Source organism: Pecten maximus, chromosome 2 (assembly GCF_902652985.1).
Source record: "Pecten maximus chromosome 2, xPecMax1.1, whole genome shotgun sequence".
Classification (NCBI taxonomy): domain Eukaryota; kingdom Metazoa; phylum Mollusca; class Bivalvia; order Pectinida; family Pectinidae; genus Pecten; species Pecten maximus.
The window spans coordinates 27,131,210-27,149,373 of NC_047016.1; the positions used below are offsets into that span (position 1 = coordinate 27,131,210).

Here is an 18,164-nt window from a genome sequence, read left to right on the forward strand (position 1 = left end):
TGACCGTAGGCCGGTATTTTTTCTCCGGGTACTCCGGCTTCCTCCACCTTTAAAACCTGGCACGTCCTAAATGACCCTGGCTGTTAATAGGACGTTAAACAAAAACAAACCTAAACTACATTATGCATCTATGTACTCCCATTAAAACAAGACTTCTTGGCTCATCGTATTGTGACTGGTTTGCAACAGGACTTCAGTATGTAGCCATGGTCGATCGTACTACATAGACATATTGCTAACTTGACAAGGCAAGTAAGGATAAACATCACACGACTCCATACTCCACTCTAGCTTCTATATAACATGTACGAGGGATGATTGATATGTTTTGAGCCTCGTATCGAAGCAGGTACTCAAGGAAGTTCTTTTTAAGTCCTACTAATCTCTGAGCCTCGTATCGAAGGTTCTCAAGGAAGTTCTTTTTAAGTCCTACTATTCTCTGAGCCTCGTATCGAAGGTTCTCAAGGAAGTTCTTTTTAAGTCCTACTATTCTCTGACTATACAGGGCCGTGTACCCAATGACTGGTCTGATTTGGTTAATTTATATCGACGAGGTAGCACTCTAAAGTAAACAAGACAAGCGGCTTTTGCAAAATAGGCAAAATCGGCGAAAGAACAGCGATCCAATATTTGCACAAAAAAGGTTTTACACCTTTAATAATATCCATAATGATAAAGTAGCAACATTAGGGAAAGATGCCTCTTCATATCCTACAGTGGAAAGGTGGGTGGCTTAATTTAAGCGTGGCCGACAGAGCCTTGGGTATGACCTCCGTCCTGGAAGGTCTGTTAATGTTGTAACCCAGAAATGGTCAATTAAGCTCGTGATATTGTTATGACTGACATACGAGTCACAGAAAGATATATAGCCACTAGAGTTGGCATTTCACAGGAAAGCAGGAAAGAGTACATTCCATTCTGACCGAGGACCTTGCAATGAGAAAGCTTTCGGGCCGATGGTTACCAACAATTCTGACAGTTGATCAGAAGCACAACAGACGCACATTATCGCGTGCTAATCTCAACCTTTTTGAGAAAGATCCTGTCAACATTCTTCTTCAGAGATGGTATTCTTCTGATATACATGTATTATCTCCAAAAGGGACAAACCACCAATGGCACATACTATGATTCACTTATGAGGCAGTTACGGGAAAATATTTATCTTAAGCCCCGCGGAAAGCTCACTAAAAGTGTGTTATTCCATCAAGACAATGCTGCTGTTCTCAATTCTGCCATTGCCATGGCTGACATTCACGACTGTGGCTTTAAATTGATTGAGCATCCGCCTTATTCACCTGATATCGCTTCATCAGACTTTCATATATTTCCAAAACTGAAAACAGCTATTTCAGGCACCCACTTTCAGTCCGATGATAATGTCATACATGTAGTGGATGACTTTCTGGACAGATGACAAATGAGTTCTATAAAAGTGGCATATTGAGGCCATTAAACACCACTGGCAAAAGTGTATAGATAGTGAAGGGGATTTGTTGAAAAATAATATAATATGTCCGGAAAAATTCACATTTTTCAAATTGAGGCTCACAACACATAAATCAGCCCTCGTATCTTTATATCTACTCTTCCTGTCTAAAATACCAATATATGTCACGAAAGCACCAATCCGCATTAAAACATAGGTGGATAGTGAATTCTACAGAATGGAAAACAGAACAAGGACATTATGTACTGGAGTTGATCTTTGTAAAAGACTAGCACCAAAAACAAGAGTTAATGCACAAGTCTAACCAATAACCTATCACGCTCAGTCCGTCGGGTGACTTAAAATGGTGTCCCGAGTGAGAAATGTCTACCTTGCACTAAAGCGACCCCTCCACGGTCATGACCAGGCTTGATAACGCTGGTCAATATACATTTATGAGGAATATTTAGGCGGACACTAGCTATGGTTGATGGCAAAATCCTAGCAATAGAGGTTGTAGATGGTAAACCAGGGACCTTTTAGTTTTTTAGATGTAATATTTCAAACATAATTCTTGACGGACCTGCATATGTTATTACAGGCCTTGGGAGTCTTTGTCAAGGCTCGTCTGGAAACAATATACAATCGCCAGGTCCGTCTTTATTTCATAAACGAACAACACCGGTCCAAAATGGACCAACCTTTTGGACCGCAAATCTGTACCTGTTACCTTATTACTTCTGCTCGTTTTTTTTTTATTTAACCGTGTTGTCAAGTCTAGGAGTGATTTAACGGCAAAATAATGTTGAAATATGTAATAGGATGGGCCTGTAACCTTTGCATTGGTTGCTTTGGTCACAACAAACTAATCTGTTGGGAGAGAGGGCCCAGACAAGTCTGGCTATTGTGGCTATAAGCTAGGATACAAGTTAACCACTTGACCAAGTTTGTATAAAATTGATCTAAGGACTGAAGAGGTATTATTGGCCATTACACAAATCTGTGTGAAGTGACCCGATTACCATGGCAACCAAAATTTCCTGGAAATGCCCGCATGCATGTCTAAACATGGCCCCTAACATTCTTGAGTAGTTTTATTGAAATAGATTAAACTTATTTCGAGTCGTCTGGGCAAGATAGCTCATAGGGTTTCTTTTTGTTACTATGGCAACCAGGTGATATATATTGTTATGGAAAAGAGTACCCTGTGTATACTAATTTTCAGGTTAATCGGATGATACCTTAACTTTGGCTAATGGAAAGCTTGCATTAAGTTTCCATAGTAACACTTCTGGAAACACCTGATGTCTCAATTATAGTCTTTAATAAATTACACTACCTGATCAAGGTCTGCTTCATTTAGAGCTTAGTACTGCAATGCATCTGTGACCTTTGACACCATGACCTCTGACAACAGTCAGAAGTGTGGCTTACATCCATGTGTGCAATGCTCCGATGTACATGTGTACACAAAATATCAACTGTTTTTAAGATAATTAGCCATTGCCTCATATAAGGACTGGTTCAATAAATGACACCAAGGGTCATAACTCCAGTAAAATTTGATGGAACTTGATTGTAGTCTAGGAGACACAAGAACATGGCATGAATAACATGCGCAGCAAAGTTTTGTTGAAATCTGTGAATATTTCTGGGAGCAGTAGGTTGTACAAAATTATGTCTACACATGACAGACAAACATGCTGATTCCAGTATACTCAACCCCCCCCCCCAGCTGTGGGGTATTAAGCAGGTCTGATGTTCCACACACTTACATCAATGCACTTTTTTCATACCAACAGAAACCCACTTGTCCAAAGTTAACACATATACATAGAAAATTTTGAACAATTTGTCTTTGTGTATACATTGTTTTTTTTTAAATCAATGAAATATAAAAATAACTCCGTGGAATTGAATTGTGTGTATTTTACTAGGAAAACACAGTATTGCACATTTCCCACTGAGAGTACAATCACAGTAGATGAATTGTCAGTATTTATACAAGACTGATTAATATTGTAGCAAACTTTTGAAAAGTCATTATAAATTAAACATAACAGTGCATACAATCAGGTAGTCAGAGATAGCCTTCAAAGCAAGTAAACTAAATACAGACAATCATCCAAGAGGAATGCAAGCATATACATATAAATGTAACATGATTAAAGTTCTGGTCCATCAGCTAAACCCAACTACTGGGATTTAAGCAGCAATATTACGAATTGTTCCGGGATATCAATACACATCCATAAATATATTTTGTACATAACTGACAACAGTATCACCTTATCGTAAACAAGCATGGATTTCATTGATTTTAATGAGTAACCTCTGTATGTGGTAACTTCTAATGTCACACTTGGGGAAATACAGTTTTCAACATTAACCACAAACACAACAATATACTATGGAACACTCTAACATTTAATAAGACCCCCCCCTCCAATGCCAATGTTCCTTAGATATTCTACATTTCTAAATAGCAACCTTGTAAACACTCCAATTCATGTGTGAACATTAAGTGGCAATATCAGGGAAACTAAACACGTAGCCCATCACCATTATCTATCAGTTTGTTTAATTTCCTTTTTGAAAAATTATTGCTTCATAAAATTAAGAAAAAAAAAAAATTCTATCACTTACATGTACAATATTTCCATTATGTCCATCACAAGTTACTTTGCCTTTTCCCAGCACTTTATTATACCATTGTTTAATCACGTGACAATGTAACAATCAGATTGTTGAACCGTAATTTGCACCTTAGCTATCCTGTTACCAATGTAAAATTGTTCTGATGACGGTTGGCCTAGCCATCCAAAACATGTAAACATATTAAAACCTACAAGTTTACGGAATCCTTTGTGTTGATGCTCCATCCCTTATCTATTTGTGATTACATGTACAATATAAAATTTGTGATTTTTTTCATGTTTAGCTCTGAAGGTTTGGATATCATTACAGAAATGATAAAGTCAGTCATCAGTATCAATTTTCATTCTTATCTTTCTAGTGATCCTGTGTATATATTCCAATACTTCTGATGGGAAATCAAGGTTAAATAATCAGTCAAAACAAAAATCATTTTAGCAAAAAGATGTGTGTGTTTAACATTGATGCCCCATTCATGCACCAATTCAATGTCACAAAGGTTATCAAAGGTCATAGATACAACAATATCAGTCGGTAAATATATCAAGGTGGGATCACATATAATGGCCGATTAAGGAAGTTTGATACAGGATTAAACCCTCACAACACTTGAATTCATATAAAGATGGCAATTATAGAGGAATCCATAGTTTAAATCTCAAATAGCAAAACAGTCGAGTATGTAATGTTTGACCAGTACTCCATGTAATTGTTAGGTTCCACTGATGTATTATATATAGAGGTTACACAACGAGTGGTTGTTGGATATGGAATTTATTCTACAAGATAAGTTATCTTTTTAAAGTTACAAAAGACAAGCTTCAGCGAGTGTATTTCGTAACTTTTAAAAAATAACTTGCAAGTGTGAAACAAATATCGTATCCAAAAATCACGAGTCGTATGACCTGTTTCTACCACAATAATATCGGCTTGAATCAAAGGGAATCACTACCAAGTCTTATTTTGCGTATGCAAATAAGGTGTACAGGACCCAGTGATGTGAAGTCATTCAATTATTGTTGATGTCAATAATAATTGCAGCTTGGGTCAAAGTTTGAATTCTTGACCAATGAAAGACCGGAAGGTCATATTCCACTAGTGGAATATAACATATATATATCCAACAGTCGGCACATTTATACAATGGCTCGAGAGTGGAATAACACAGCGTATTGTGGTAGAAATATCAACATATACATTGTAGATAGGGTAACCTGGTTACACTAATACATATACATAGTTAGGGTAATATTGTTACACAAATACACATCTACATTTAGGATAACACAAATGATTCGTGTAACACTAATGACTGATGTGTCAAGTAACACCAATAACTCTGTAACACCAAGGACTCTGGTAACACCAATGACCAAGTGTATATATGGGGTAATATATCGTGTAGGTCATACATTTAGCTTCCTTGACCAGATCATTGTACAGTATATATTTGGTAGACAGTCACTGAACTCCCAAATGACTTACATGTAAAGTATTACTAATTTAATACCTAACAGTACGTTGGATTGTCTGCCTCACATTTATTTTCCCTCACATCACAGCACTATAACAATGTACAAATTTGGTCCCCTTCTGTCCATTCAAAACTATTTGTAACAAATCATACACAATGCTTTCTGGCTAAGAACACACAGACAACATTAATGGCTGCTATATGTGTCCTACACACCTGTGTGAATCTGATTGTTGAAAACTAAAATCATGGTCACAAGCTCCTGTATGATGTAGTAACTAGTAAAACAGTTCCGATGTTGTCAGTGAATTCACATTTTTGTAAAGCAATCCTTTGCACTTGTCCAAATTGCAATGCCCTGTAAAGAAATCAAATGGTTATTTAAAGAATAAATAATTGATACGTTCCAATTACACTGTACTGAATAAATAATTGATACCTTCATATTACAATGTACTGAATAAATCATTTATACATTCATATTACAGTGTACTGAATAAGTAATTGATACATTCATATTACAATGAACTGAATAAATAATTGATACCCTCCAATTACACTGTACTGAATAAATAATTGATACATTCATATTACAATGTACTGAATAAATAATTGATACATTCATATTACAGTGTACTGAATAAATAATTGATACCCTCCAATTACAATGTACTAAATAAATAATTGATACATTCATATTACAATGTACTGAATAAATAATTGATACATTCATATTACAATGTACCGAATAAATAATTGATACATTCATATTACAATGAACTGAATAAATAATTGATACCCTCCAATTACACTGTACTGAATAAATAATTGATACATTCATATTACAGTGTACTGAATAAGTAATTGATACATTCATATTACAATGAACTGAATAAATAATTGATACCCTCCAATTACACTGTACTGAATAAATAATTGATACATTCATATTACAATGAACTGAATAAATAATTGATACATTCATATTACAATGTACCGAATAAATAATTGATACATTCATATTACAATGTACCGAATAAATAATTGATACATTCATATTACAATGTACTGAATAAATAATTGATACATTCATATTACAATGTACTGAATAAAACATTATACCTTTCAATTACACTGTATTAAATAAATAAAATGATACCATCCAATTACACTGTACAGAGTAAATAATTGATACATCCATGTTACATTCCCTAGTATATACCTCCATGTCTATGATAAACTCTCCACAGAGAATTATCCTTAATCTACACATAAATGTTTCATCAGGCTGTGTTTACTTACCTTCTTACTTTGTTTTATTTGCATGATAGCATAGTTAGTAAATATTTCCCGAAGATCCTTAACTCTCTGTCGTTTAAATCGATCAATGTCCCGTAGGGCAGCATCTACAAACTTCCTGTAGTGTAAAGGTTCAGTTTTAACCACACAAATTTCAGAATCACCTTTCCAATGATAACTATTCTTTATATCTTAAAAACTAAACTTAATTTATCAAATTTAATAAAACTGACACTGCACCAAGATCAACTTGAAATGAAATTCTATTACAAGGGTTTAATTGTCAGAAATATTAATTTCTAATAACCAGTTATTCTGATCCAACTACATAATGTATATTTAATCCATTGTCAGGGCAGAATAACATACAGGATGTCATGACATTGCAGTTTCGCATCAAACATTGCAGTTTCACATCAAACGTAACTTTTTGGGAAATGTGATCAATATCATTTTAAAATGAATTCAATTTTTTATATCACAATTCAATTTTTTCAATTTGGTTGAAATAGAAACCATAATTTCTTGGAGAGTGGCTGCATGACTTTTCATTAAAACAAATGTGGCAAGAAATGTATCTTATTTCAGAGACTATGCTAGAAGTGATCTCTTTCGAAAGTTTCAAAACATTAGACTAAACACTGAAGATTATAAAGGATTACAACAGAGACAACTGATACACTGTACAACACAATAAGCCACCCATAGAGATAATGTTAGAACTTTTATCTAACATGCATGTCGACGGGGCAATTAATTCAAGCAGGGTTCCAGACAAGGGAGGCAACTTACTGTGTCTCCTGGTTGGCAAACTGAAGTTCTTGTTCTGCTTGCTGAATCTGCTCCTCCAATTGTTTGACCTTCTGGTCACGTTGTTCAGGGGTGTCTCCTCCAAACAGTTTAGATTTCATTCCAGTAAGTGAGAATGACCCACCAGCCTTACCCTGTACCTACAACAGTCAATACACAATCTTACCCTGTACCTACAACAGTCACAATACACAATCTTACCCTATACCTACAACAGTCAATACACAATCTTACCCTGTACCTACAACACAATCTTACGCTGTACCTACAACAGTCAATACACAATCTTACCCTGTACCTACAACAGTCAATAAACCATCTTACCCTGTACCTACAACAGTCATAATACACAATCATACCCTGTACCTACAACAGTCACAATACACAATCTTACCCTGTACCTACAACAGTCATAATACACAATCATACCCTGTACCTACAACAGTCAATACACAATCTTACCCTGTACCTACAACAGTCACAATACACAATCTTACCCTGTACCTACAACAGTCATAATACACAATCTTACCCTGTACCTACAACAGTCATAATAAACAATCTTACCCTGTACCTACAACAGTCATAATAAACAATCTTACCCTGTACCTACAACAGTCACAATACACAATCTTACCCTGTACCTACAACAGTCAATAAACCATCTTACCCTGTACCTACAACACAATCTTACCCTGTACCTACAACAGTCATAATACACAATCTTACCCTGTACCTACAACAGTCATAATAAACCATCTTACCCTGTACCTACAACACAATCTTACCCTGTACCTACAACAGTCATAATACACAACTTACCCTGTACCTACAACAGTCATAATACACAATCTTACCCTGTACCTACAACACAATCTTACCCTGTACCTACAACAGTCATAATACACAATCTTACCCTGTACCTACAACACAATCATACCCTGTACCTACAACAGTCATAATAAACAATCTTACCCTGTACCTACAACAGTCATAATAAACAATCTTACCCTGTACCTACAACAGTCATAATAAACAATCTTACCCTGTACCTACAACAGTCATAATAAACAATCTTACCCTGTACCTACAACAGTCATAATACACAATCTTACCCTGTACCTACAACAGTCATAATACACAATCTTACCCTGTACCTACAACACAATCATACCCTGTACCTACAACACAATCTTACCCTGTACCTACAACAGTCATAATACACAATCTTACCCTGTACCTACAACACAATCATACCCTGTACCTACAACACAATCATACCCTGTACCTACAACATAATCTTACCCTGTACCTACAACAGTCACAATACACAATCTTACCCTGTACCTACAAGTCATAATACACAATCCTACCCTGTACCTACAACACAATCTTACCCTGTACCTACAACAGTCAATAAACCATCTTACCCTGTACCTACAACAGTCATAATACACAATCTTACCCTGTACCTACAACAGTCAATAAACCATCTTACCCTGTACCTACAACACAATCTTACCCTGTACCTACAACACAATCTTATCCTGTACCTACAAGTCATAACACAATCTTACCCTGTACCTACAAGTCACAATACACAATCTTGCCCTGTACCTACAAGTCAATGCACAATCTTACCCTGTACCTACAACAGTCATAATACACAATCTTACCCTGTACCTACAACAGTCAATACACAATCTTACCGTGTACCTACAACAGTCATAATAAACAATCTTACCCTGTACCCACAACAGTCAATACACCATCTTACCCTGTACCTACAACAGTCATAATACACAATCATACCCTGTACCTACAACACAATCTTACCCTGTACCTACAACAGTCATAATACACAATCTTACCCTGTACCTACAACAGTCAATACACAATCTTACCCTGTACCTACAACAGTCAATACACAATCATACCCTGTACCTACAACAGTCAATACACAATCTTACCCTGTACCTACAACAGTCATAATACACAATCATACCCTGTACCTACAACAGTCATAATACACAATCTTACCCTGTACCTACAACAGTCAATACACAATCTTACCCTGTACCTACAACAGTCAATACACAATCTTACCCTGTACCTACAACAGTCATAATACACAATCATACCCTGTACCTACAACAGTCATAATACACAATCTTACCCTGTACCTACAACAGTCAATACACAATCTTACCCTGTACCTACAACGTCATAATACACAATTCATACCCTGTACCTACAACAGTCAATACACAATCTTACCCTGTACCTACAACAGTCAATACACAATATTACCCTGTACCTACAACTGTCAATACACAATCTTACCCTGTACCTACAACAGTCAATACACAATCTTACCCTGTACCTACAACAGTCATAATACACAATCTTACCCTGTACCTACAACAGTCAATACACCATCTTACCCTGTACCTACAACAGTCAATACACAATCTTACCCTGTACCTACAACAGTCATAATACACAATCTTACCCTGTACCTACAACAGTCACAATACACAATCTTACCCTGTACCTACAATCACAATACACAATCATACCCTGTACCTACAACAGTACCACCTCAAATACACAATCTTACCCTGTAACCTACAACAGTCATACCAATCTTACCCTGTACCTACCAACATCATACCTTACACAATCATACCCTGTACCTACAACAGTCAATACACAATCTTACCCTGTACCTACAACAGTCACAATACACAATCTTGCCCTGTACCTACAACGTCACTACACATCTTACCCTGTACTACACGTCAAACACAGTCATACCTTACAACATCAATAAACCATCTTACCCTGTACCTACAACAGTCACAATACACAATCTTACCCTGTACCTACAACAGTCAATACACCATCTTACCCTGTACCTACAACACAATCTTACCCTGTACCTACAACAGTCATAATACACAATCTTACCCTGTACCTACAACAGTCAATACACCATCTTACCCTGTACCTACAACAGTCACAATAAACAATCTTACCCTGTACCTACAACAGTCAATACACAATCTTACCCTGTACCTACAACAGTCATAATACACAATCTTACCCTGTACCTACAACAGTCACAATACACAATCTTACCCTGTACCTACAACAGTCACAATACACAATCTTACCCTGTACCTACAATCAATCACTACCCTGTACCTACAACAATCTTACCCTGTACCTACAACAGTCAAATACACAATCTTACCCTGTACTACAACATCAATAACAATCACCCTGTACCTACAATCAATAACACAATCTTACCCTGTACCTACAACAGTCATAATACACAATCTTACCCTGTACCTACAAGTCATAACACAATCTTACCCTGTACCTACAACACAATCTTACCCTGTACCTACAACAGTCAATACACAATCTTACCCTGTACCTACAACAGTCAATACACAATCTTACCCTGTACCTACAACAGTCACAATACACAATCTTACCCTGTACCTACAACAGTCAATACACAATCTTACCCTGTACCTACAAGTCACAATACACAATCTTACCCTGTACCTACAAGTCATAACACAATCTTACCCTGTACCTACAACACAATCTTACCCTGTACCTACAACAGTCAATACACAATCTTACCCTGTACCTACAACAGTCAAAATACACAATCTTACCCTGTACCTACAACAGTCACAATACACAATCTTACCCTGTACCTACAAGTCACAATACACAATCTTACCCTGTACCTACAACAGTCATAATACACAATCTTACCCTGTACCTACAAGTCACAATACACAATCTTACCCTGTACCTACAAGTCACAATACACAATCTTACCCTGTACCTACAACAGTCACAATACACAATCTTACCCTGTACCTACAACAGTCAATACACCATCTTACCCTGTACCTACAACAGTCACAATACACAATCTTACCCTGTACCTACAACAGTCACAATACACAATCTTACCCTGTACCTACAAGTCAATACACAATATTCTGTACTACCAACAATCTTACCTACTACCTACAATGTACCTCAAGTCATATTTCAACACATCTTACCCTGTACCTCAAACACAATTACCTACCTACAACAATCTACCTGTACCTACAACAGTCAATACACAATCTTACCCTGTACCTACAAAGCAATACTTACCCTGTACCTACAACAGTCCAATACACAATCTTACCCTGTACCTCCATACAATCTAAATACACAATCTTACCCTGTACCTACAAGTCACAATACACAATCTTACCCTGTACCTACAAGTCACAATACACAATCTTACCCTGTACCTACAAGTCATAACACAATCTTACCCTGTACCTACAACAGTCAATACACAATCTTACCCTGTACCTACAACAGTCAATACACAATCTTACCCTGTACCTACAACACAATCTTACCCTGTACCTACAACAGTCAATACACAATCTTACCCTGTACCTACAAGTCATAACACAATCTTACCTTACTACAACAGTCAATACACATCTTACCCTGTACCTACAAGTCATCACAATTTACGACAAAACAGTCTTACCCTGTACACACGTCAATACAATCTTACCCTGTCCTACATCACAATACACAATCTTACCTGTACCTACAACAGTCAATTACACAATCTTACCCTGTACCTACAACAGTCAATACACAATCTTACCCTGTACCTACAACAGTCAATACACAATCTTACCCTGTACCTACAACAGTCAATACACAATCTTACCCTGTACCTACAAGTCACAATACACAATCTTACCCTGTACCTACAAGTCACAATACACAATCTTACCCTGTACCTACAAGTCATAACACAATCTTACCCTGTACCTACAACAGTCAATACATTACCCTGTACTACAACAGTCAAATACACATCTTACCCTGTACCTACAACAATAAATCTACCTGTCCACATACATCATCTTACCCTGTACCTACACAGTCTAATACACAATCTTACCGTACTAAATCTCACTTACTGTACCTACACAGTTCCTACACAATCTTACCCTGTACCTAAACAGTCAAACACAATCTTACCCTGTACCTACACAGTCAATACAATCTTACCCTGTACCTACAACAGTCATAATCACAATCTTACCCTGTACCTCAGTCAACATCCAATCTACCCTTCCTACAACACAATCTCCCTGTACCTACAACAGTCAATACACATCTACTGTAACCTCATCACCTGTATACCTACAACATGTCCAATCACAATCTTACCTGTACCTACACTCATACACAATCTTACCTGTACCACACAGTCATACACAATCTACCCTGTACCTACACAGTCAATCACAATCTACCCTGTACCTACAAGTCAATACACAATCTTACCTGTACCTAATCATACACATCTTACCTGTCCTAAACACAATCATTACCGTCCTACAAGTCATAAACCATCTTACCCTGTACCTCACATAAACATCTTACTTACTATCAACAATCTACCTGTACTCACATCAATCAACTTACCTGTACCCATCAAACATCTACCGTATAAACAGCATACACATCTTACCGTACCTACAACAGCATACCATTACTACACAGTCAACTCTACCTGTACCTAAACGTCAATACACTCTCCTGTACTAAAGTCAAACACATCTACCCTGACTACAACAACAAATTACCCTGTACCACAAGTATAAACACTACCGTTACTCAAACTACCTGTCACTAAACACAATCTACCTGTACTACAACACAATCTTACCCTGTACCTACAACAGTCATAACACAATCTACCCTGTACCACATCATTTCCTGTACCTACAAATATAACAATTCCCTACACAACATCCGACTCAATATCAAACCCTACCTGTTACGTAACACATTACCTTCTACAGCAAACATTTACTGTACCTACAGTCAATAACCTTACCGACCTACATATATACCTTACCATTACAACAATACACAATCTTACCCTGTAACCTAACAACAGTCATAATACCAATCTTACCCTGTACCCTACAACAGTCAATACACCATCTTACCCTGTACCTACAACAGTCAATACACAATCTTACCCTGTACCTACAACAGTCACAATACACAATCTTGCCCTGTACCTACAACAGTCAATACACAATCTTACCCTGTACCTACAACACAATCTTACCCTGTACCTACAACAGTCAATACACAATCTTACCCTGTACCTACAACAGTCAATACACCATCTTACCCTGTACCTACAACAGTCATAATACACAATCTTACCCTGTACCTACAACAGTCATAAACCAATCTTACCCTGTACCTACAACAGTCACAATACACAATCTTACCCTGTACCTACAACAGTCACAATACACAATCTTACCCTGTACCTACAACAGTCAATGCACAATCTTACCCTGTACCTACAACAGTCACAATACACAATAAAATAAAGGTGGGAATGTGATTCATAAAACCGTATTCAAATCCTTTGATTCCATTTTCTAGAGGGAACAGGATTGAATGTTTTATAGTTATCTTCCTATTTCGCCCCTTTATAATGAATGACCACTGCAATTAGCCATCATTTTGGCTGACTTCTTTCCACCTTAATCAAATTAAGTTAAAATTCCTTTAATTATCAATGTATACTTTGAAAGAAGAATTTTAAAGATTTCCCCTATAACCCTGTTCTTCTATCCCCAGGGTGCTACACTCTATATATACAGCATTATTTCCACCTCACTTCAGGATGCTCCAGTTCAAGTTCCATAGCCTTATCTGACATCAGTGTTTGTAATGTAAATAGCAGTACTGGCATGGTAACTATAATGTAAGACCAGGGTCTTAAGGCCTCTAAAATCCATGATAGTTCCTAGATTGTCATTCATGGCCTGCTGGGTTCCAGCTTTTGGTAGCTATTATTAGAAACAATTTACCAACTGGAAGAATTTCAATTAGAAGCAAAACAAACACTGCAGACCATGTGAAAACACTCACATTGTATGTTCTATTATACTATCTATACTTCTGTTGAAAAATGTGTGAAGTAACAGCACAACAGCACTTGCACGCTTCCATCCATGCCAAAAATATATACAGTAGATCCTGCTCTAATAACCAACTGTATAAAACGACCGCCTGTCTATAACGACCGATATTCAGATTCGCAGTGGGATCTTACTATATAACTACCCTCTGTATAGCGACCACCTGTATAATGTGAGTAATGACCGTGATTTTGGAACAGCGGTCGCTCATTTGTTTTCTATAGGAAACGATTACTGTCAGCCATCTTCTGCTCTCATTCCTCATAAGATTCTGGAAAATTCAGACACTTTGACCCTGGCCTGATTGAATAAACAAAAGACACCCACCACCTGATAAAATTACTGTAGCTGTCCTGGCCTGGGGCTTGGTGAGAGAGGAGTCAGTCACCAAGCATGTCAGTGTATGAAAGTTGAGATAACTTGTTGTTTAGCAATTGTTGTGAAATAATAATAATCCACAAACTCCTTAAGAATGCACCACACAGCTTTTATATTTAATATTTTCTCTAGGTAGGGGTTGGGTTTTACACGGACCCTTTGTCCCCCCTTATATCACTGCAAGCTTGATACTCATGCTGCACCAGAGGAGTTTTGGTCCTAATTTTTCATCAGGGCCAGCTCTCTTTCTTCATGGTCTCTTTCTTCATGATAGAATCAGGGTTAGTAGTGTCTATATCTAATTTGACCACAACCATGCATTTTTTATCTAATTTCGCAAAATCAGTTCATAATTAGAACTACAAACTTTTTACAAAAAATATCCAATCAAGTTGAAGATAATATTTCCCAGATACTGTGGGCTGTTCCAGGGCAGCCATATTAGATTCCATGCTGTCACTTACTAGAATGATAGATTTCAACCATGCACATAAATTACTTTCATTAAACTGGTAATGGGGGAGTAAGTTTATTAGAAACTGTATCTTATTTCAGAAGATTAGCACTAAAGAGCGCAAATTGATCATATTGGATTTTAATTAATAAATTTATAAAAAATGAAATGCTGCTATGATGGTCATATTGTATTTTAAATCTCCTACACTTTAAATTTTCAAAAATAGGTCTTGATTATATCATATATCAATCATTTCCAATCAATTTCAGTGAAGTCAGGTTTAATATTCAGTTTATACTTTTCTCAATACTCAATACTTTTCACTTCTTTCTTTTTTCTCTATTAATAATCTGATAAAATGAATACATGTAAAGTTTGAGAAACATCCTTCAAGTTCTTTTCTAGAAGGAGCGATAACAAACTACAATTCTCAAAATCCAAGATGGCAGCCTGTCAGCCATTCTGTTTTTCTGATCAAAAATCTAAATTCAGTTTGCACAACTAGGGAACAAGGGTGACCTACACATGAATTTTGAGGAATATCTGATGACAAGGATAGTTTACAGATGACAGATGGACCAAGGATGCAAGGTGATTTGAATAGCACACTATCTGATGATGGTGGGCTTGAAATATAATGGTCAGGGCTAGTTTAAATTTGCATTTAGGTTTATATCATATTCAAACAACAAATAATTCATTTTCGATATCATTTTGAAATTTACAGTAATAAAATTAATATGACACTGTGCTTTCAATATTACATTTATTTGTATACTGGGCCCGATAATAATGTATGAATGTTCGAAGGATCCGACATGCAAGTTGGTGTATTATGAAAAGCACTTTTCATATAGCAGTACACATGTACATGCAATATTCACAACATTTACATGCAAATGCACAATCATTGTTTTGATTTTGTTGTCATAAAACAAAGGTACACATAGATAATGGACCGCCATAAACAAGGGTACACAAAGATATCGGACCTGTACTATGTCTATCTACATTAATGATACATGTTGTTGAAATAAAAATAATTTCAATTTAACTAGTCAAACCTCGATGATTCGAACTTCGTTGATTCGAATTTCTCGCTGTATCGAACTTTTTGCTTGGTCCCGAATTTTCTCACTATATAACACCACTAAGTAACGAAACTATGTATGATTCGAATTTTTATAAATCGAAGTTTTCGATGTATCGAACTATTTTCATGACCCGTTAGCTATGATATTATAGGTAATTGACATCTCATGATTCGAACAAAAAATTTACCTGTACTGACCACTGGACAGGTGTTTGTCGTGACCCCTGCGGCAAGATTTCACACCTCTCCCCCAAATGCCCTGACTGACAGTAGGGATAACGATAGCGTGTGTTGTCACTCCCGTTCATGGGGTTAATTAATAATCAGACCAAATTGATAGATAAAAGGTGTATTTAGAAGCCATGACATTTAATCACTCCGGTAAAACATTTCGGTAGTCGTCTCTGATAATCTCCGCCGTCATTGAAATCAGCGGTCGGTGAGTAAATTTTACGGAACTGTAAAACAATCGGACCAATTTTAAACACAAACAATTAGCGATGGCTTCACTCATATTCAAAGTGTCATGTTTCAAACTTATACATAAATATCCAAGTAAATCGACTATTTGTCATTCAATCATGCATTCTCCAACCGATCGGCATTCCGTATTTTATATGCACATAACGTAAACGCACGTGTCTTTAGCAGAAAAGCCTAACAACTTACATAAGTGTGCATTGTACTTCTTTTGCTTTATCTGTTAAACGTGATATAAGTGTTTTGTAACCGATACATATTTTGTTTGATTAATAAAATGCTTAGGTATAATTAATGAAAAGAATTTTTATTTTGTTGTGTTTGAGGTATAAATTAACTAAACTTTTCGATGTGAGCCTGACAGGCGACGATCAACACGAAGACACTGAGGACATGTAACGTTAACAGATATGGTCATTATCAAGAAAACATCGATCTATTGTCAACCATGAATTATTCGAAGTCCCGCTGTTTCGAAGTTTTTCTGTTAGTCCCTTGAACTTCGAAACATCGAAGTTTGACTGTATATCTGAGATTTTAACAGGTCTAGCCAAAAGAAGTCATGATCACAATCACAATTGAATATTATACCAGAATATCTTTATTTCTACCTGTAGATACATGTATATAAAACTTTATCAGAAAATCTCATTTGTGTCCTTTAGATATATAAAACATATCTGTAGACACATAAAACTTACCGTATGCAGGTATCTCTATTTTTACTTGAAGATGAATAACAGTTTACCCCTGAATATTGCTAATTACACCTATAGATCAGATATACCAAAGCTTACCTCTATATCTACACAATATTTCTAATTTTACCTGTTGATTTATATCACTTTACAGGTATATGATCACTTTACCTGGGATGGACTTTCCGGGTTTTCCTGCTAGCATGTCAAAAATACATATATACAGGGGAGATAACTATCAAGGTTTCACACAATTCTGAAGTAATATAGGATTTATTAGAAGTCAATAAATGTATGCCAATTGTTATGATTCTTAAATTG

The 18,164-nt window shown here is 36.4% G+C and overlaps 1 protein-coding gene and 1 long non-coding RNA gene across 4 annotated transcripts in view; both read right to left on the reverse strand.

Moving 5' to 3' along the window:
* Positions 1 to 3,343: 3,343 nt before the first annotated feature.
* Positions 3,344 to 18,164, reverse strand: part of LOC117321670 (sorting nexin-4-like) — a 32,981-nt gene continuing 18,160 nt past the window's right edge. Inside the window, exons 11-14 of one of the 3 annotated variants that reach the window (XM_033876178.1) lie at positions 18,015 to 18,038; positions 7,650 to 7,807; positions 6,861 to 6,975; positions 3,344 to 5,916 (exon numbers count right to left, since the gene is read on the reverse strand). In XM_033876178.1, the coding sequence (XP_033732069.1) occupies positions 5,869 to 5,916; positions 6,861 to 6,975; positions 7,650 to 7,807; positions 18,015 to 18,038 (345 nt within the window). In that variant the 3' untranslated portion in view covers positions 3,344 to 5,868. Of the gene's footprint in view, positions 5,917 to 6,860; positions 6,976 to 7,649; positions 7,808 to 18,014; positions 18,042 to 18,164 lie in introns of all 3 variants that reach the window. The other 2 variants (XM_033876177.1, XM_033876179.1) reach the window with 2 other exon arrangements.
* LOC117321671 lies at positions 8,101 to 10,803 on the reverse strand. Its single transcript, XR_004531393.1, has 3 exons — positions 10,746 to 10,803; positions 8,980 to 9,014; positions 8,101 to 8,136 (listed from the first exon to the last, which is right to left on the reverse strand). It is a non-coding gene; the product is annotated as an uncharacterized LOC117321671 (long non-coding RNA).